This window comes from Syngnathoides biaculeatus, chromosome 7, assembly GCF_019802595.1.
Source record: "Syngnathoides biaculeatus isolate LvHL_M chromosome 7, ASM1980259v1, whole genome shotgun sequence".
Classification (NCBI taxonomy): Eukaryota; Metazoa; Chordata; class Actinopteri; order Syngnathiformes; family Syngnathidae; genus Syngnathoides; species Syngnathoides biaculeatus.
Genome location: NC_084646.1, coordinates 27994060 through 28015364, shown reverse-complemented (window position 1 = coordinate 28015364; position 21305 = coordinate 27994060). Strand labels below are relative to the sequence as shown.

At 39.5% G+C, this 21305-nt stretch overlaps 1 protein-coding gene across 3 annotated transcripts in view; it reads left to right on the top strand.

Annotated features, from left to right (window-relative positions):
* Positions 1-21305, top strand: part of fnbp1l (formin binding protein 1-like) — a 55156-nt gene that overhangs the window by 25334 nt on the left and 8517 nt on the right. For 2 of the 3 annotated variants that reach the window (XM_061824286.1, XM_061824285.1), the window contains exons 2-11: positions 10550-10665; positions 12594-12644; positions 13713-13860; positions 14722-14784; positions 15633-15737; positions 16672-16800; positions 17829-17975; positions 18101-18322; positions 20333-20442; positions 20785-20917. In XM_061824286.1, the coding sequence (XP_061680270.1) occupies positions 10550-10665; positions 12594-12644; positions 13713-13860; positions 14722-14784; positions 15633-15737; positions 16672-16800; positions 17829-17975; positions 18101-18322; positions 20333-20442; positions 20785-20917 (1224 nt within the window). Of the gene's footprint in view, positions 1-10549; positions 10666-12593; positions 12645-13712; positions 13861-14721; positions 14785-15632; positions 15738-16671; positions 16801-17828; positions 17976-18100; positions 18323-18915; positions 19087-19975; positions 19991-20332; positions 20443-20784; positions 20918-21305 lie in introns of all 3 variants that reach the window. The other variant, XM_061824288.1, reaches the window with a different exon arrangement.

Here is a 21305-nt window from a genome sequence, read left to right as displayed (position 1 = left end):
TTTCTCTAGGTCCACAAAGACACAATGTAGCTCCTTCTGACCTTCTCTGTACTTTTCCACGAACATTCTTAAGGCAAATAATGCATCTGTGGTACTCTTTCTAGGCATGAAACCATATTGTTACTCGCAGATACTTACTTCTGTCCTGAGTCTAGCCTCCACTACTCTTTCCCATAACTTCATTGGGTTGCTCATCAACGTTATTCCTTTATAATTCTCACAAATTTGAACATCGCATTTGTTCTTAAAAATGGGAACTAGAACACATTTCCTCCATTCTTCAGGCATCTTTTCGCCTGCTAATATTCTGTTGAATAAATTGGTCAAAAACTCCACAGTCATCTCTGCAAATTGCTTCCATACCTCCACTGGTATGTCATCAGGACCAACTGATTTTCCATTTTTCATCCTTTGTAGTGCCTTTCTGACTTCCCCCTTACTAATCATTGCCATTTCCTGGTCCTTCACACTTGCCTCTTCAACTCTTCCTTCTCTCTCATTTTCTTCATTCATCAGCTTCTCAAAGTATTCTTTCCATCTATATGGCACACTACTGGCACCAGTCAATACATTTCCATCTCTATCCTTAATCACCCTTACCTGCTGCACATCCTTCCCATCTCTATCCCTCTGTCTGGCCAACCTGTAGAGATCATTTTCTCTTTCTTTCGTGTCCAACCTGGTGTACATGTCTTCATATGCCTCTTGTTTAGCCTTTGCCACCTATACCTTTGTCCTACGTCGCATCTCCATGTACTCCTTTCGCCACTCCTCAGTCCTCTCAGTGTCCCACTTCTTCTTCGATAATCTCTTTCCTTGTATGACTCCCTGTATTTTGGGGTTCCACCACCAAGTCTCTTTCTCCCCTTTCTTTCCAAAAGACACACCAAGTACTCTCCTGCCTGTCTCTCTGATTACCTTGGCTGTCGTAGTCCAGTCTTCCGGGAGCTTCTGTTGTCCATTGAGAGCCTGTCTCACCTCTTTTCGAAAGGCCACACAACAATCTTCCTGTCTCAGCTTCCACCACATGGTTTTCTGCACTACCTTTGTCTTCTTAATCTTCCTACCCACCACCAGAGTCATCCTACACACCACCATCCTATGCTGTAGGGCTACGCTCTACCCTACCACTACTTTACAGTCAGTAATCTCCTTCAGATTACATCGTCTGCACAAAATATAATCCACCTGTGTGCTTCTACCTCCGCTCTTGTAGGTCACTATATGTTCCTCCCTCTTCTGGAAATAAGTGTCCACTACAGCCATCTCCATCCTTTTTGAAAAGTCCACCACCAACTGTCCCTCAAAGTTTCTTTCCTGGATGCCGTACTTACCCCTCACTTCTTCATCTCCCCTGTTTCCTTTACCAATATGTCCATTGAAATCTGCACCAATCACAACTCTCTCGCTGTCTGGGATGCTGAGAAATACTTCATTTAGTTCTTTCCAGAATTTGTCTTTCAACTCTAGGTCACATCCTACCTGTGGGCCATAGCCACTAACCATATTAAACATAACACCCTCAATTTCAAATTTTAGTCGCATCACTCGATCTGATACGCTTTTCACCTCCAAGACATTCTTAGCCAGCTCTTCCTTTAAAATAACCCCTACTCCATTTCTCTTCCCATCTACTCCGTGGTAGAATAATTTAAACCCTGCTCCTAAACTTCTAGCCTTACTACCTTTCCACCTGCTCTCTTGGATGCACAGTATATCAAATTTTCTCCTAATCATCATGTCAACTAACCCCTGAGGTTTTCCGGTCATAGTCCCAACATTCAAAGTCCCTACACTCAGTTGTAGGCTCTGTGCATTCCTCTTTTTCTTCTGACGACAGATCCGGTTTCCTCCTCTTCTTTGTCTTCGACCCACAGTAGCAGAATTTCCACCGACGCCCTGCAGGTTAGCAGTGCCGGTGGCGGGCGTTGTTAACCCGGCCCTCGACCGATCCGGTATGGGATACTTTAGATGAACGCTCATATTTGTTTGGCACAGTTTTTACGCCGGATGCCCTTCCTGACGCAACCCTCTGCATTTATCCGGGCTTGGGAGCGGCCTACAGATTGCACTGGTTTATGCCAACATAGGGCTGCATTTTACAATTACAAGTTACCTGAATATATTATGTATTTCATTTATTTTGTCAAAGTAATAACATAGCATCGAATAACAGTAATTAATTGCATTTGATTCCATTTTGATTACTTTTGTTAATTTTTAATTTTTGCATCAACAAGACCATTGCATATTTCCACAAAAAAACTGAAATCCATACATTTTCTGAGCTGCTTATCATCACAAGGGTCGCGGGATTGGTGGAGCCCATCCCAGCTATTTACAGGCAGGATGATCACCCTAAACTGGTTGCCAGCCAATCGCAGGGCACATAGAGACAAGCAACCATTCACAATCACAATCACACATAAGGGCAATTTAGAGTGTCCAATTAATGTAACTTCCACACAGACTGTGCCAGGATTTGAACCCCGGTACTCAGAACTGTGAGCCAATCGTTCCAGCATTTCGCCTTCCATGATCATAATTTTGCAATGAACCACGTATTTGTTCTTTACACAAATACATTGATACCTAAACGTGATACAATGTAAATACATCATAAATATATGTATGTTGCATCATATCTGTACATCATTTGGAAAACCACCTTGGCATACAGTACATACAAAAATACACCTGATCACCACAATTTAGATATCGCTTCATCTGACAACCCAGATAAGTAATTGGTCTATAAAAAGGCACAGAGAGAACACAAAACTCCACACAGGTGGGGCCATCATTTAAACCACGGTCCTCAGAACTGTGACATTAATGTGCTAACCAGTCGGCCATCATGCCGACTGTTTTGTTACGTAAGAATAGATAATTAATTTTGTTAATATAATCAGGGTAGCACGATGGGGCAACTGGTTAGATATTTGGCCTCACAGTTATGAGGACTGAGGTTCAAATCCTGGCCCAGCCTATGTGGATTTTGCATGTTCTCCCCTTGCCTGTGTGGATTTTCTCCAAGTGCTCCGCACCACACCAAGGGGCAATTTAGAATCTGCAATTAATGTACATTTTTGGGATGTGGGAGGAAACTGGAGTGCCCAGAGAAAACCCAGGCAGGCACGGGAAGAACATCCAAACTCCACAGAGGCGGGGGCCGGGATTGAACCCTGGACGTCTGAACTGTCAGGCCGACGCTTTAGAGCTGTGCCACTGTGGCGCCCATACAGTATAATGTGTTTATAGTTTTATTACCTTTTACAGCTGGAGCAAATTATTTGTATTTTTATTCATTCCGGTGAGAAACATTACCTTAATTTCTGAACATTTTGGTTTGTGAACAAAAGTCACAAAATGTATTGAATATACTGAGGTTCCATTGCACATTATTTCCCGAAATTGAATAGCTTTGCTTTTAAATCAGTACAAGTACCCAAGTGCAGGAGTTGAAAGCCACAAGGTTCACGCTGTTTGCTCAGAAAGTGGCCAAAGTTTTTTTTTTTTTTCTAACCCATTTTTTAATTCTACTACAAGTCTTGGGTGTTGAATTCAACATAGGATTGTCTTGGTATTTATAAAAGCATAAACGTAACTATTGGTGAACTAAAAGGTTGATTCATTCAATTAAACATAGTGCTCTCATTGACCCTTCTCACCCTCAGAAATGAATAACTGACACTTGATTTATAAATTTGAATCCAAATGTGCATTATTATTACAGATTTTTTTTCCAATCCCGTGAAAGTGATCATATATTTTGCTTTATAACTTTACTGTGACAAAATAAAAAAATCAAGAAAACATCTGCCCTTTCAAATGAATTAATCATTCTCTGAAATTCTGTCATCACTCTTAAGAACTTCAGACGCTGTCATACTGTGTGTGGTGTGTGCATGTGTGTGCGCATGTGTGTATGTTTGCGAGCCTACATGCAAGCTGTTTTTGATTATGTATACATTTATCATGACTATCGCTGGTTCTCAGAAACAACCAGAATGTAAGAGGTTTCGCGTGAATCTAATGGAAGGGGAAGACAAGCTCTTTCTGTCCTTCTGCCCAGGAATGCAGCAGTTGGTAATTAGTCTTTTGTCCCAACAACATATTCTGTGGCAATTTAGGTTGCCTCATCCCATGGAATGTACGCAGGCTGTCTGGTACGCTAATATGTTTGGTTTATGGCTATATACGGTAGCTTTTTGATTGGTTGTAAAGTAGGCTGTAGTTCCAAACTGGAACATTCACATGGGATACTGTATCATCAGTTTACCAAATGCTCATGCTAGTTGAAAATCATGCTCACACTCTGAGACTGACTATTCCGTTGAGAATCTCTTCAAACTTGACTGCGATTGCTTGTTGTGCGTGTGAGCCACTAAACATTTGCATACATATACAGCATGACATATGCTATGAAGTCAGAAATCACAATTGTTCTACCGCCCAGTCTGGCTAATAAGACTGGACTCACGCTCCTGCTTGAAATATTAATGTTAAATCTAACCACAACTGTGTTACACAACAAGCCGCTAATATTTTGTCAACTCATGTACCTGTGGCAACACAGTCCTTACAATTGCTGGTTGACAGGGAACGCCATTCTTTGGTTCAGAATCCCACATTGTTCTTAAATGAGAGTGATAAATAAGCGAATGTAATCAATTATGGAAGTAGGGGTGTTATTTGTAATGTCCTCAGATGAGTGCTTTTCTTTGTTCGCCTATTTCCAAACCTGCAAATGCAGCCATGGATGTGAAGATTTGTTGTCTGAGTGACACACGATTTTCTGCCATGTCAAACTGCGGGGTAGTGCCCACTACTGGCAATGAGTTATCTGTTTTCAGTATCAGCTGCTCACATGATTATCAGATACCTTGAAATAAGCCGGTGTATGCCCGATACCGCTATCTAGTATTGGCATTCGCGGATACCGAGGCTTAACAAAATACTTCATTATAATAGTACACTACCAAGTAACTTTTGACATATTGATCTGGCTAATGAGAAGAAATGAACGTATAAAAGTGAGTAAAGAAAAAGAGAAGATATTCAGGGGAAGCAGGAGATAGCACAACGCACCCTATTTTGTGGACTTGATGCACATCACCTTGCTAGCTCCCTTTCATTTGCATGCTTAAGAATCCATCCATCCATCCATACATCTATCCATTTTCGGAGCTGCTTATCCTCACAAGGGTCGCGGAAGTGCTGGAGCCTATCCCAGCCATCATCGGGCAGGATGCGGGATACACCCTAAACTGGTTGCCGGACAATCAAAGGGCAGTCACATTCACAGTCACACCTAGGGGCAATTTAGAGTCTCCAATCAATGCATGTTTTTGGGAGTCCCCAGAGAAAATGGACTCATACACGGGGAGAACATGCAAACTCCACACAGGTGCGGCTGGGATTGAACCCCTGTCCTCAGAAATGTGAGGCCAACGCTCTAATGAGTTGCTCCACCATACCACCTGTTTAAAGGCGAAATCCACTGAACTGGTTGCCAGCCAATCGCAGGCCACATAGAGACATAATCGCATTCACAATTACACCCCGTGGCAATTTAGAGTGTCCAATTAATGTTGCATGTTTTTGGAATGTGGGAGGAAACCGGAGTGCCTGGAGAAAACCCACGCAGGCACGGGGTGAATATGCAAAATCCACACAGGGAGAGCTGGGATTGAACCCTTGTCCTCAGAACTGTGAGGCCAACGCTTTTCCAGCTGATCCACCGTGCTGCTTAAGAATCAAGAAGTAAAAATATCCTGTTGTCATTTCTTTGTGGGGCAAGCTGTGCTTAGCTTGCCACAAAACTACAGGATGAGCTCATTATTCATTATTTATTCATACGGTCAGAGAGGCTGATGCAACTATAGGCGACGTTGTCTAAAAGACCCAACTAGCAGAAAGTCTATGATAATGACCAACCAACCACACTGGTTTAATTTGGTGTTGTTTTTTTTCCTTTTGTCAGTATTAATCACTTCTCTTTGGGTGACCTTTGTTCAAGATTGTAAATTGCAGTCATTTGGATACTCGATACTTTGTAGCCAAATGAGAATGTCCTTTAAAATTTTAAATTAAGCCTCATCAATGAAAATGCATGCTATGCAACAGAAACTTGACGGTCTAGTAAAGACATGTAGTCAATAGACATTCTGCAACCAAGAAGATTTGGTGCATGTATTTACTTTCACCTAAACTGAAATGGGTTGAAAGGAAAACTCGATACAACAAAAACATCATCAAAGTTGAGGAATTTGCTCATTCGCTATTCACTTATTTGTGTTTTCTTTTCTGTGGAACCTACAATATTTTGAGGGAGGGGGGCTTCGATTACTCACATTTTTTCACTATTCATTATTCCAATCAGGGATTTATATAATATATGTGTAGGTATTAGGCCAGAAAAGCTCTCTAGATCAAAATTTATCACCTTGTTTTTTTCCTGAAATAAACTAAATTTATGCACTAAAAGACAAATATGTCAACCTCAAGCCTGGGGACCCAGATCCAGCCTGCCTCAACATTTTATCTTGCCCACTAAGCAAAAAAGAGTGAGACTTCATGTTCCTTGCCAAATGGATTTGTTTTTTTACATTTTGCAAGAAAACAAAAATCTCAAGTTGATATTTTTCTCCATGCTAAGAGAAACCATATCTTCAATGAGGTCTGTGACAAAAGTGAGCTCAACACCCCTTTTGTAAGATGACAATTGGAAGAAAGGCAGTACAGTACGTCTTAAATATCATTCAGAACTCCCATACCATATGTGTTTGGAAAATACTGACAAAGGACAAATAAATAGTTCCTCTTTGTATTTCCTTTATGGTGTTTTTTCCACTTCACTTGATTTGTGTTGTGTTGACACTGGAGGTAAAGCCTGGGAAGGGGTAGCTAAGGAAGTACCGATTATATTTCATACTATATTAGGAGCTTGTGTTTCTGCCTTGTCCCCGACTTTGGAAAATATGTAGCTGACACAGAATATAAGCAAAGTGCAGTTAAACGATAAAAGTTGAACATTTGTAGTCAGTGTCACAGTTTGAGATTGGACCAGATCTGGAGACCAAGAAACAATAAATATAATCTGGTTTGCATTATAATGGAGAGCTCCACAACTGATCAAATTTTTACTGAATGATTAAGTGGATTAATTGAAATATCCCATTCCTGCCTAATCCACTCATCTTTCTAATAAATCGCAACCTTGAAATAAGCCCTGACACAAGGCTCCGCTTTTACACACAGCATCCACAGAACTTGATGATAAGAAGTTAGCGGCTGCTGACAACAATTCACCTCATACTGTGCGTGGGTGTTTGTTTTCCTCTGTGTGTTTGTGTTCATGTTTAACCACCTGAAATATTTAGTTTTCCAGTTGAGCAGTGGCATTATGACAGTCTCTGTTTTGTTAATGAGACAAACAGAATCTGGTACACACAGGGGAGTAGACATTTTTAGATTATTATTACTTTTTTGTTGTTGTTGCTGACAGTCATGTACAGTGCCGTAAAAATCTATTGGCCCCCTTATCAAATTCTTATATTTTTGCTTAGTTCCCCCACTTTAATGTTTATGAGCATCAAAAAATTAAATATCAGGCTACTATACTGGTAATCCAATTGAATTTAAAACGTTATTTTTAAATGGGGATTTCATTTAATATGGAAAAATTCAGTCACTTGGTCATATGTGAAAAGGTAATGGCACCCTAAACATATTAAATTGTTGGACCATCTTCAGCTCCAGCCACTGTTTACGAGCGTTTTCTATAACTACCAATGAGTCTTTCACATGTCTGTGGAGGTATTTTGGGTCACTCTTCCTTGCAGAATTAATTTAATTCAGGAGAAATTTTGGGGTTTTGAGCATAAACAGTGTTTTCAAGGTCATGTCACTGCATTTCAGTCTGATGCAAATCTGGAGTTTGACGTGGCCACTCCAAAACCTTCATTTTGTTTTGTTTTTAAGCCTTTCAGAAGGTGACTTATTGGTGTGTTTTGTATCATTATCCTGCTGAAGAACTCAAGTGCGCTTCAGTTTGAGGTCATAAACTGGCTGAACAGTCGCCTTCATGATTTTCTGATAAAGATCAGAATGTTTGCACGGCAAATTGTCCAGATCAGAAGAAACAACACTCTCACCTTCCGAAAAGCTCAATTTTTATCTTGTCAGTCCATGTAATATTTTCTCAAAAGTCTTCGGAATCATTCAAATTTTTTTTTTTTTTTTGCAAAAATAAGATGAACTTCTATGTTCTTTTTGGTCAGCAGTGGTTTTCAACTTGGAACTCTGCCATCAATGGCATTTTTGCCAAGTCTCGTCCTTATAGTTGTGTCATGAACACTGTCTAACTGAGTCAAGGAAGACATACAGATCTTTAAAAATTGTCATGAGTTGATGAGTTGTTGCTGTTCTCTACGGTTGTTTGTAGGCCAGCCACTCCTGGAAAGGTCCACAACCTCAACCTCTGTTCCATAAATTCTCCATTTGAGGTTAATGGCTTTTCCGACGGTTTGCTGGAATTCTAAAGTTTAGAAATGGCTATTAACCCTTTCCAGACTCATAGATGTCAATTACTTTTTTTCTTAACTGCTCTTGAATTTGTTTGGATCGTGTTTTTTCATCACATATTTTTAAAATATTTTGCCCAACTTGATTTTGTCAGACAAGTTCCGTTTAAATGATTTCTTAAACCAACAGATATGGAGGTAATTGGGCTTCGGTGTGAGCAGTGAAATTTAACAAAAGGTTGTGGTTAGCAACAAAAAATTAATGATTTAACAAGGGGGTAGTTATTTTTCCACAAAGGGCCTGGTAACCTTTGTTTTTTTTCCCCTTAAAAAACATTTTTGAACATTGAGCTTAAAGTGGAGAAAATGTGCAAAAATATGGGAATAGGAGGACAATGCTTTTTTCACAAAACTGTTAACTAAAAAAAAAAACTACATTAGACCATCAAAAAAGACAAGTATCGAGCCAATAATCCTGAAACACAAGCTATTGATGAATAATTTACTACAAGCATAACAATATACATCGCTTACATGATGCCAACATTGGAACTTGAATTGTCCACAAAATTTAGAATTTGGGCTCAATTTGTTTCGTCTTTGGCAAAGCACAGTAGCATATCATGAATTTTCTTTTTTTTTTTTTTTTAAATAAACAAGTGGGACATGTGATTAATGTTAGCTATCCTGACAGTTATCAACTCCTTCAGTTGTTCATTTATGTGACGCCAGGTGCATTTGCGATACACACATGGTCAGAAGACTGTGAATATTTAAAGCTGGTTATTAAAGCTCTACTGTCATGCCGATAAACAAGCAAGCGTGAATGACCGGGAAGTGGCAATGATAAGTAAGGGAGAAGTTAGAAAGGCACGGAACAGAATGAAAAATGGAAAGACAGTTGGTCCCGATGACATATCAGTGGAGGTATGGAAGCAATTTGGTGAGGTGGCTGTGGAGTTTTTGACCAACTTATTCAATAGAATACTAATGGGAGAGATGATGCCAGAAGAATGGAGAAAAGTGTGCTCGTCCCCATTTTTAAAGGTCAAGTGTCATCCCTATAAACATTCTAAAATAGATATTGTAATGAAAAATACATATAAGATTATTCACTTCAATGTCTTTACGAAAAAATAAAAATGGGCGGAGAGCATGTCATCCATGTGCAAAGTTGCAGAAGTCTCATTCGACATCCAAGTGGTCGCCATATTGCCTGTAATGTCATCAGCAGATGTTACACCGGGAGATTCACCATTGAAAACACATAGTGGTAACTTGCTATGCAACACGGAAGCTCTTTTTGAACAAAAGAACATATCACAATCGAGTTAAATGACCTGGGCAATTTTACCCTATTATTTTGAGCCATATTTTGATGATATGCGGATCACTTCTAACTAAAAACAGATTCCCCGACAGTATGTAGCGTACTCAGGAGGACCCATGCCGGGCGGGGGGGGACTCAGCACGCAGCCAAACCACCTCCACGTCAGCCCAACGTGGAAGTCATCGCCGGCGAGCAAGCCGTCGCTGGCGGGCAAATTGTGGCGAGTGAGCCGACGCAGAAGCCGTTGCCGCACAGGCGTGTGAAGTGGGATGCCCAGACACCGATGGGGAGAGAACCTGGCCAAACCACCGGGAGTTACAAAAAGCCATATACGTCAAAATCATGTTTTATGGTGAAAAAGTGGATGGGTCCATTCCGGCTGCCTTTTTTCCCATTAATAATGTACTAAAAATCATGTATTTCATGACAGTGGACATTTAATGTCTGTCAGTAAAAGTACTGGAAACACATTTTTAACTGGGACAAACAACATTACAGTGACCTCGGAAGGTACATCTCGAGTATGTTACAAATCACAAAAGTAAAGGATTCATGGTGACAGCAACTATTCCTATCACAAGCAGTGATATGGTAGCCGTTATTTTCTGGTAAAATTGTTACAAATTTGTTTTTACCACTATGATATTGGTATTAATATTTCCCCCTCTTCATATGTTTGATCTGTCATCAGGACCAGTTTGATAATCTGGACAAACATACTCAATGGGGGATTGACTTCCTGGATCGTTATGCAAAATTTGTCAAGGAAAGGTTGGAAATTGAGCAAAATTATGCCAAACAGCTAAGGTATGAAAATACACAAACTCAACATTTTGCAGACAATGTATAGCTATTGTAAAACGGTGGATTACTGATTAGCAAATCTGCCTCACAGTTCTGAGATTGAGATCCAGCCTTCCCTGTGTGGAGTTCGTATGTTCTCACTTTACTCCGGTCTCCTCTCACATCCCCAAAAAACTGCCGAGTAGTTTAATTGACGATTCTTAATTGCCCGTAGTTGTGAATGCAGAGGGTTGCTTGTCTCATTGTGCCCTGCAATTGGCTGGCAACCAGTTCAGGGTGTACCCCGCCTCTTGTCCAACATAGCTGGGATAGGCTCCAGCACGTCTGTGATCCTTGTCAGGATAAGTAGCTAAGAAAAGGGATGGTGTGGTTTATGTCTTAGAGACGGGAGATACAGTGAATAAAATAAGTATTTGAACACCCTGCTATATTGCAAGTTCTCCCACTTGGAAATCATGGAGGGGTCTGAAATTTTCATCGTAGATGCATGTCCACTGTGAGAGAGATAATCTAAAAAGAAAAATCCAGTAATCACAATGTAAGATTTATTTTTAATGATTTATTTGTGTGATACAGCTGCAAATAAGTATTTGAACACTTAACCAATGTTAATATTTAGTACAGTTGCCTTTGTTTGCAATTACAGAGGTCAAACGTTTCCTGTAGTTGTTCACCAGGTTTGCACACACTGCAGGGATTTTGGCCTCCTCCACACAGATCTTCTCTAGATCAGACAGGTTTCTGGGCTGTCGCTGAGAAACACAGAGTTTCAGCTCCCTCCAAAGAATTTCTATTGGGTTTCGTTCTGGAGACTGGCTAAGCCACGCCAGAACCTTGATATGCTTCTTATGGAGTCACTCCTTGGTTTTCCTGGCTGTGTGCTTCGGGTCATTGTCATGTTGAAAGATCCAGTCACGACCAATCTTCAATGCTCTGACTGAGGGAAAGAGGTTGTTCCCCAAAATCTCACAATACATGGCCACGGTCATTCTCTCCTTAATACAGTGCAGGCGCCTGTCCCATGTGCAGAAAAACACCCTCAAAGCATGATGCTACCACCCCCATTCTTCACAGTAGGGATGGTGTTCTTGAGATCATCATTCGTCTTCTTAAAAATACGGTTAGTGGAATTATGACCAAAAAGTTAAATTTTGGTCTCATCTGACCACAAAACTTTCTCCCATGACTCCTCGGTATCATCGAAATGGTCATTGGCAAACTTTAGACAGGCCTTGACATGTGCTGGTTTAAGCAGGGGAACCTTCCGTGCCATGCATGGTTTCAAACCATGACGTCTTAGTGTATTACCAACAGTCACCTTGGAAACAGTGGTCCCAGCTCTTTTCAGGTCATTGACCAAGTCCTGTTTTGTAATCCTGGCTTTTAAAGGCGGACTAAGAGATCTTTCAGGGTCAGAATTCTCACTGATAGACAGGTGTTTAAATACTTAATTGCATCTGTATCACACAAATAAATCAGGAAAAAAATCATACATTGTGATTTCTGGATTTTTGTTTTTTGATTATCTCTCTCACAGCGGACATGCACCTACGATGAAAATTTCAGATCCCCCCGGATTTCTAAGTGGGAGAACTTGCAATATAGCAGGGTGTTCAAATACTTAATTTATTCACTGTATAAAGACAGCTACTGTACATTCACCAAAGGTATTTGAATGACAGGAAGTTTTACCACCACTTTTTTAGTTCCCCTGTCCATGTTACTCTAACCCTGTGTGTATTGTTTTGTTCCTATTTCTATGATTGAATGTAAATCCTAAAATAGTCGCACACTTTTGAATTTCCAAGCAACCAAACTTTCATGGATAGTTTCATTTTCTCAACAAGCATGACCACCCAAAGAACAATACTTATAATTATGATTTAAAAAAAAAATAACAGGAACCTCATTATTTCTGTTTTCTGCATCAGGAACCTGGTAAAAAAATACTGTCCCAAGCGCTCTAAAGATGAAGAACCAAGGTGAGTGTGCAAAAAAGAAATCAAATGTGATTTTTGCTTTAGTAAAAAATTCCACCACTCAGTCAGTAAATGTAGTGGTAGGATTTGATTTGATTAGATCTGAATTGTTTGTCCTATTCCCGGTTTAGATAAAGAACTCAGTGATTTCCAACCTTTATCGAGCCAAGGCACATATTTAACAATTGAAAAAATCCACAGCACACCAACAAAAGTAAATGTTACCAAAAATGTATAGATTAATTACTGTATGTACTTCCTGCCATCTAATAGAATAGGATTTTTTTTTTCTGTCTGTCATTGTGCCTCACTGGCATAAATAGATGAAGATACATTATTTCTTGTTCTTCAAGTTTTTTTATAACAATTACATGAAATTGGATAACTTCCCACGGCACACCTGAAGAGCGCTCATGGCACACTAATGTACCCGGCACACTGTTTGGGAATCACTGCTCTTTCTTGTCACAGACACATCGCTAGAAGTCTACGTATGTAGGATTTTGTGGGAGACTGTAGAACTTTGATTGGTAGTGAAAAGATAGAGTGGTACCTCCGAGATTGAACACATCAATGCTCATGCGTAGGTTTTTAAGAGCAATTGTTGCATTTAAATTGAAATATTATGGTTGTTTGTTTATATGTGCCCTGCGATTGGCTGGCAACCAGTTCAGGGTGTACATCCGCCTCCTGCCCGAAGATAGCTGGGATAGGCTCCGACACTCATGCGACCTTTGTGAGGATAAACCTCTCAGAATATGGATGGATATTCTCTATATAGAAAAATGAGTCAGTCACATTGAGTATATGATTTACGTAAATTTACAAGCTCATCAAGTGAATAGATTGCACAATGAGAACTGTCAAAAGAGATTTCAACTCTATGCATTCACTGTTAAGAGTAAACTGGGTAAGCATATTGATTTTCCTATTATTTGATGAATAATATATACTCTATACGTACTTTAATTTACTCTGTTGAATCCTATTCCCATGTGACTCCAGATGAATCCTACAAACAATCACAGATAAAGTATGTTCATCCCCTGCATATGTGTTCCTGTTTTGCAGGTTTACATCCTGTCTGTCATTTTATGGCATACTGAATGAGCTGAATGACTATGCGGGTCAGAGGGAGGTGGTGGCAGAGGAGATGGGCCATAAGGTTTATGGAACACTGATGAAGTATAGCCAGGACCTCAAAGCAGAGCGGAAACATGTGAGTGCCGTACACCAACAAGCTCATACTGTACGGCATACAACAGCAACAAAAGCAACACGTTTAGGTTAAGTTAAGTGAAGTTAAAGTAAGTGAACTCCCCAAAATGTTGATTGATGTCATGTTTATGTTTTTCATGTTCCTATCTCTTTGTCTTGGCTCATATCTGTTTTTTGTTTGGACTTACATGAGAGGATACATATGTTGAGCATGATGTTAAACATCTGCCATTTTTCACCTCCATCATCTACTGCTGCTATAAACTTCACATTCTTTGGAAGAACATTCCCTTCTCTCAGTGGAATACTTAAGCTACTTTCCAAACATAGGGATCAGACCCAAAAAGAACCCAGACATGATTTTGACAAAGTTGTCAGCTGGAGGAATAATATGCATAACTATTCCTTGTTGAATACATTGCAGTGCTACCCTGTTGCTTTAAGCACACTTGTGTGGACTTACATGTCCCCTTTTTCTTCTCTTTGTCTGAAGTGATAAAATATGCAAATCTTAGTATAGCAATAAATCAGCAATTGCTATTTGGGCTCCCTCATACATTTGGTGATATCACTTAATATGCAAAGTTACTTTAATTTTCATTAATTTGTGTAATGTTCTCAGTTCAGTAAATTAATCATTGTTAAACTGTGGCTGTAGCATTTTTTGTCTTTTCTGCAGCTGTTCTATGTGGTGTATATCTATGTTTTCATGTACAGCATATATTATGTTTCTCTCTTTTCCTTATAAATGTATTGGTGTGCTGTGTTTTGTCTATGTTTGTGTGTGCGTGCGTGTGTGTGTGTGTGTGTGTGTGTGTGTGTGTGTGTGTGTGTGTGTGTGTGTGTCTCCGTGTGAGTGCAGCATCTGCAGGAGGGCAGGAAGGCCCAGCAGTATTTGGATCATTGTTGGAAACAGATGGACAGCGTAAGTAAGGAAAGAAGAATAAAGAGAAGGGATGCTCTTTTGTTTTCTTTTGCAAAAGAACTGCATGAGAGATAACTCTAGGACCCACAGTTATCAATTTCCCCCATTATTTTCCAGATGTTTTTAATTAATATATTTATTGTTGAGAAATAGAGCAGGATCTTCAACCATTTATTACATAGATATAATATTTTAGATGATTTCTTTTATTTTATGAAGATGAAAACACTGCTTTGGTCCACCACTCTCATTGGGGATAAAGACAGTGACACACAGGCTCAACTGTACACCAGTCCCTCCCTAAGTAAGGCGCAGGTGCCACATTTGGCCGTTGTCAACTTTCCTTTCGGCTTCCAAAATCCCCCAGAGAAAGTCCATTTGCTCGTTTTCTGAATTCATTTTATCTGATTTACCCAGTTACTACAATATGAAGTAATATAGCTAATTATTGCACAGTGTCATGAATACGAAGGGCTTCAAATGCTAAATTTGAATAAATTCAGCAACTTGGCCCTGACACTAATGAAATTGTGTGTATATGTGTGGTCTCTCACTTAAGAGTGACCATCATGTGACCTGATAGTAATGTCTTAGCTATTCACTTTGTTTCCTTCACTACTAATGTGACCCAGATGGCCTGTCAGGAAGTGAAATATCTCTGTCTGATTCATCTCACTTTCTTTTTCTGTGGCTCTTTTAATCTTGCATTACACATTTTAGTCTTTTTTAATAGACAAAACAGTATCTAAAAGAGAGGAAGTAGACATTTTACATACATATATACTTTTAACTGCTTCTTGACACAGATAATGTAATGCTCTTTGCATTTTTTTCTTTTTAAATCACAGAGTAAAAAGAAGTTTGAGAGAGAATGCAAGGAAGCAGAGAAATCCCAAATAACCTACGAGAGGTTAGACAATGACATCAATGCAACAAAATCAGAAGTTGAGAAGGTAACAATCTCAAACCATAAGACCACTAATCAAACTGTGTTAGTGTGATTGTCTTATACCTCATTTTTTTTTGTACCATGTTCATATTTCTAGTTTGCATATCTTTGGGTGTATTAACCATTAGCAACATAGCATACCACACTAACAACAATATCTCCAGTAACAATTGCAAATCTCGTCATCCAAGCCACATTTTTATCATCGTACCTAGACTTCCTTGTGAGAGACAAGTTGGTCCATTGGACATCTGAGTTGCCAGAAAAAAACAAAAAAGAATAGTGGGAGTAGACTATTAGATGAAGACAAGTAGAAGTGAGACTACATTGTTAGTTTATCTAATAACTACATTGCAATAGAAAACTCGTCTTTTTGTCATTCATTGTGGGTAATGATTTTTGAGACACACTCCTGATTGGATGGCAACCACTTTAGGGTGTACTTCACCTCTCACCTCAAGAGAAATGGCATAGGCCCCAGCACGCCTGAGACCCAAATGAGGATAAGTGGTACACAAAATGCATGGGTGGATGGATGGATGATTTTAGAGACACATTATCCAAACAATCAACACCATCAAGTGCACCTCTAATTGTGTAACAGTACAAGCGTCAGAGTGATTCCTTGATTATCATTCCATTTCATGTTACAAGTATGGGATTCACAGCTTGGTCACACAAAGGGATTTGGGTTCACAAATAACAAATAATCCTTAATGTACAAATTTTGACCTTGCCATCTTTTTGAGCAGATTGGGTAGATCTTTGAGGGACATTAGACAATCTCGAGTGGAAGTGGGGTTAAAATTGTGAAATTTGGCCTGGTTATCAGTATATGTGGACCTGACTTTAGTGAATGTTGGACATTGATTTCATGTTGTTGTATTATATAGTCTTTATTTGGTGATTGAGCTTTGGTCTGTAAAATTGACTTTCAGGCCAAAGCCCAGTATTACCTGCGGACTCACATGGCGGATGAGAGTAAAAATGAGTATGCTGCCCAGCTACAGAACTTCAATGCAGAGCAGTGGAAACATTTCAACAACTCCATACCACACATCTTTAAGGTAAATATGTTTCCCCTTCTTTTTACGACAAGGATTGAGAGAGATAGTGACATTTTTCCATGTTATATCCCAGCAGGGGATGTTTGTCCTAGATTGATAACAGAGAATTCAGAAAATGGATGGATATATACTTTTACTGACATAAAAAAAAAACAAAAAAGAAATTCTGAGCTTGTTGAGGAATTGAACACAATTGGGTACTTTATTGTAAATTGTGTCATTGATTGGAAAGACAGGCTGAGATCCACCTGTGTCCCCACTTGAAACATTCCACCTGTTCAAATTGTTGTCCCTGAATGGACAAAGGTTTAAAAAGCTCAGATGTACTGTAATTGTGGCTGTGTCTCTGTTCGCACAGCACAATTCCGTTGTCTTTTGAACCATTCAGTTCAAGTGATTTTTTTCCCTAAAAGTTGTAACCACGTGATCAAAGACCAGTTGGTACTGGATCAAAGCCTCCATATTGTCCATCCATGTCATCAACATGTTGAAATTATCCGGAAATGACGACTGTACTCAACAGTGCGCAATCTACTATGGATTGATAGTCACCCACTGCTCTGCTAACCATTTTTATATCATAAACATGTTGCTGTTTTAGTTGTATCGCGTTCAAATTTTGTTTTAGCAACAGTTTCCAATATGGGTGAAAAATGTATCTTTATTCAAGTTGGAGAAGTTCATTTTTGTCTTGTTTGTCATATTCTGAAAAGCAGGGATTTTCAAAAAACTATTTTCAGAGGGCCATATACAGAGAAATCTACCGATACAAAGTCCACCTTGACATTCTTCAACCTAATTTATTAGCGATATAGTGACAGTTTGATTTGAATATCCTCTGAGCAGCAGGTGGCAGTAGTGTCTGTTACAGGGAGGGGTAAGGAGGGTTTGCACTTCAGTTCCTGTCTGCGTGAGGCAGCAGGCACTCAAATCTTCACAAATCATGGCTTGTAGAGATCAATTTTAATATTTCGACATGGGCAAATAGTTGGATAAAATACGCTCCAGCATTGTTGCTTGTCTTCCAGAATCTGCAAGATATGGATCAGCGTCGAACAGTGAAACTTGGGGAGACTTACAGAAACTTTGCAGAAGCAGAACGAAGAGTCATTCCCATTATTTCCAAGTGTTTAGAAGGAATGGTTTCTGCAGCCAAAGCTGTTGATGAGAGAAGGGTGTGTAAGAGCTTCAAACAATCTCACTAGATCTACTAAAGAGAGATGACAATTAATCGCCTGTTTTTATGTGGTTAATGTTTTGTATTTTTTCTCAAGATTGCAAATATGTCTCCTTCCTCCAGGATTCAGGCATTGTTGTGGAGTCATTTAAGTCTGGCTTTGACCCTCCAGGCGATTTCCCCTTTGAAGACTTCAGTCAGAATTTAAGTAGAACAGGGTCCGATGGGGCCATCAGCAATACGCCCAAAGGAGAGCGAGATGGGGCCCCGGGTCCACGACCAGACCCAAAACACACAATGAGCAAAACCAAGAACAAACTCTGGCTCTTTGGGAAGAAACCAAAGGTACATGTATTTTCATGAGCTCGTAAATGCATCAGTTCTTGTATTCATGTCATAAAGGAGCAACATGCATCTGGCGCACACAAAAAAATTTAAAACATGAATTAACACTTAACTCAGGTTAAATATTATCTGCAGGTGAATTTCCCAGCCTGCATTACCCTTTGACTCGCACACAAGGCACTTTAGTGCATAATTTTGTAATTTGAATCTGTTCAGTTCTGTGTATCATACATTTCACAGCTTGACAGGTTTTTGTCACTCACCCAGCATTTGTCTCAAAGCTTTGGTACTCTCATGAACCTTGCCCTTTTTCTTCATGAGGACATTTTTGGTTAATTATTGTCTCGGTTGTATGTTTGAGGCATCAACGGCCTTGCAAGACGTCCATTATACGTTACTTTATTGCATATTTTGTAGCACTTACCACACTCCTTTGAAAACTTAACTGATTGTCCCAAATCACATTCTGAACAAGTTACAAAATGATGACAAGAAATAAAGAATAAAAACTGCTTACTACAGAAGAATGACATCATCCAAAGAATTTGCCATCCTGACTTTCGTTTTTATGCTTTCTTCCTGCTCCCTGCCAGTCCCCTTTGTCCTCTCCTCCTCCACCTCCTTCTTCTTCCTCCTCTCCACGACCTTCTTCACAATTTTTCCCTACAAATCGATTCAGCTCTGATCGAATGAACCAGTATCTGTCTGACATAAAGACTACAGTACCCAGAATTCCCCAGAACTTGAAGGGTCTGAGAAGAGGGGTGAGACAGGAAGTACAATTGTGCCGTTGAAGTTTCTTCCAGGCAGATCATGTCGCCTTGATGATTTTGTATTTTTTTTCGACAGGATGTCTGCAGGTCATGAAAATACTTTTCAATTGCAAAACAATACTTCATAATAGTTTGCTGCTAAGATACATCTGCAGCTATTGGCATTGACTTTCAAAATTAGATTATTTTGTTACAACTTGCAAACACCTTGCTCTATTTCCTTCTTTACTTATTTTTATTTTGGTTTGTTTCGGTTTCTATTCCCGGCCATGTCTTTGTTTTTCTCCAATCATGGATAACAGATTTCTACGATACTCACAATCGAAAGGAGGTTTGATTTTTTTTTTTTTTGGTTTTGGCATCTTGGTTGCAGTGATTAACATCAGATGTTTGCTGATTTGCTGTGCTCCTGTTTTTGGTCTTGCAGAGTTTGGAGTGAGGTGTGTTTGTGTGGTTCCACTGAGAGCACCTTTTCAAATGGACAGTACTAAAGACAAAGCTTTGTTTGGCTTTTTGCGCTTGTCATTTGTGTCAAGTGGTTTTCAGTTGAACAGTTGAAAACACTTGCCATGGAAGTACTTCACACATGAATAACATATCTCATCTTCAGCGCAACAGTGCTTTGTCCTCGAGACACAAACTTTTGAAAATATTGTACATAACAGAGTTACGAACACAAATCACAACATAAATCAAATGATTACCACAAACATGGATCAAAAAGTAATTTACTGCATTAAATCGTCATAATGAATTATTAGTCATTATTCTGGCTAACTGGGTTTTGACTAATCAACTACTTGGAATCATCATTCAACTAACCAACATCCCATGTTGTTTGCTTGCTTTTGCTGGAATTGGTAATATGTGTACATCCCAGTGGTCTGTCAAGACGGTAAGTGTCTATTTACAGTGGTAGAGAGAAGATATTGCCATGTAAGTTTCAGTGCATGTATCATCGCCATTTAGATGTCCCAAAAGTAGCCAGCAAATTATCCTGTAGTAAAATAACCCCCATGTCCAAGTTAGAATAGTTTGCCTTTTTGCCAAGTATTTTCTTCAGTAGATGAAAGTGTGCTAAAACCCCAAATAATAGTACACCGACACACACAGACTTTAGTCATCCCATGAGTCGTGTGGGTCCTCTTTGTGAAGGAACCAGAACAGTTGGGTTGAATCACTATTCATGTGTGCATTAACTCAAAGTTATGTTTGCAATGTTTTAACTCCCCTCCAGGCTCCATCAGTGGAGGATTACAGCCACTTACCCCCTGAACAGAGGAGGAAGAAGTTGCAGCAGAAAATTGATGAACTCAGCAGCAAGCTCCAAATAGAGATGGATCAGAGGTAAGATGCTTACTCCTTATCATTTCCTCTCCACACACCATCACACGACAAAAGAATTTCTGGAAAATTTCCAGATGGGTTTAGCGTTGAATGCAAACTGTTAAATAAAACAATTTACATAAACCTGGGATATCTTCTCAGTGGCAATAAATACACAAGTAGTGAGGTAGTTAAGTGCTTTGACAATTGCAGGCATTGTTGGAATTAAATGGTTGGACACAAAACTATTAGAAAATGAGAAATAGATAAGAGTATGTGGATTATGTTGTGTTGAACTTTGCGTCTTATCTGTTCATCACTATAAATCGGTTACATCTCCACTCTGGTTTTTGTTTCTGCCAGGGATGCCCTGAACAAAATGAAAGATGTGTACGAGAAGACTCCACCGATGGGCGACCCCAACAGCCTGCAACCAAAAATATCAGAGACCATATGCAACATGGAAAAGCTCCGCTCTGAAATCCACAAATATGAGGTAGGAAAAGAACAAACCCTTCATACATTTGTAGTTTAATCATCTTGAAATGTGAACAGGAGCTTTCCTGGAGCCTGTCCTAGCTGATTTTGAGCAAACGTTGGAATACACTGAATTGATCACCAGTCAGTCACAGGGCACATATTGACACCAACATTGAGTGGAAATTGATCCCACACTGCCCACAACAAAGTCAGGCGTATGTACCACTACACCATCATTGACTCTGTCAATTCCCCACTCCAAAATAAAAATTGACACCCATGGATAATTTAGAGTCTTCAATTATTCTAGTATGTAAGTTTTTGGAAAGTGTCAGAAAGACAGACTACCTGGAGAAAATCCACATAAGCATGGGTGAAACGCGTCCACAAAGAAAGGCCAGAGC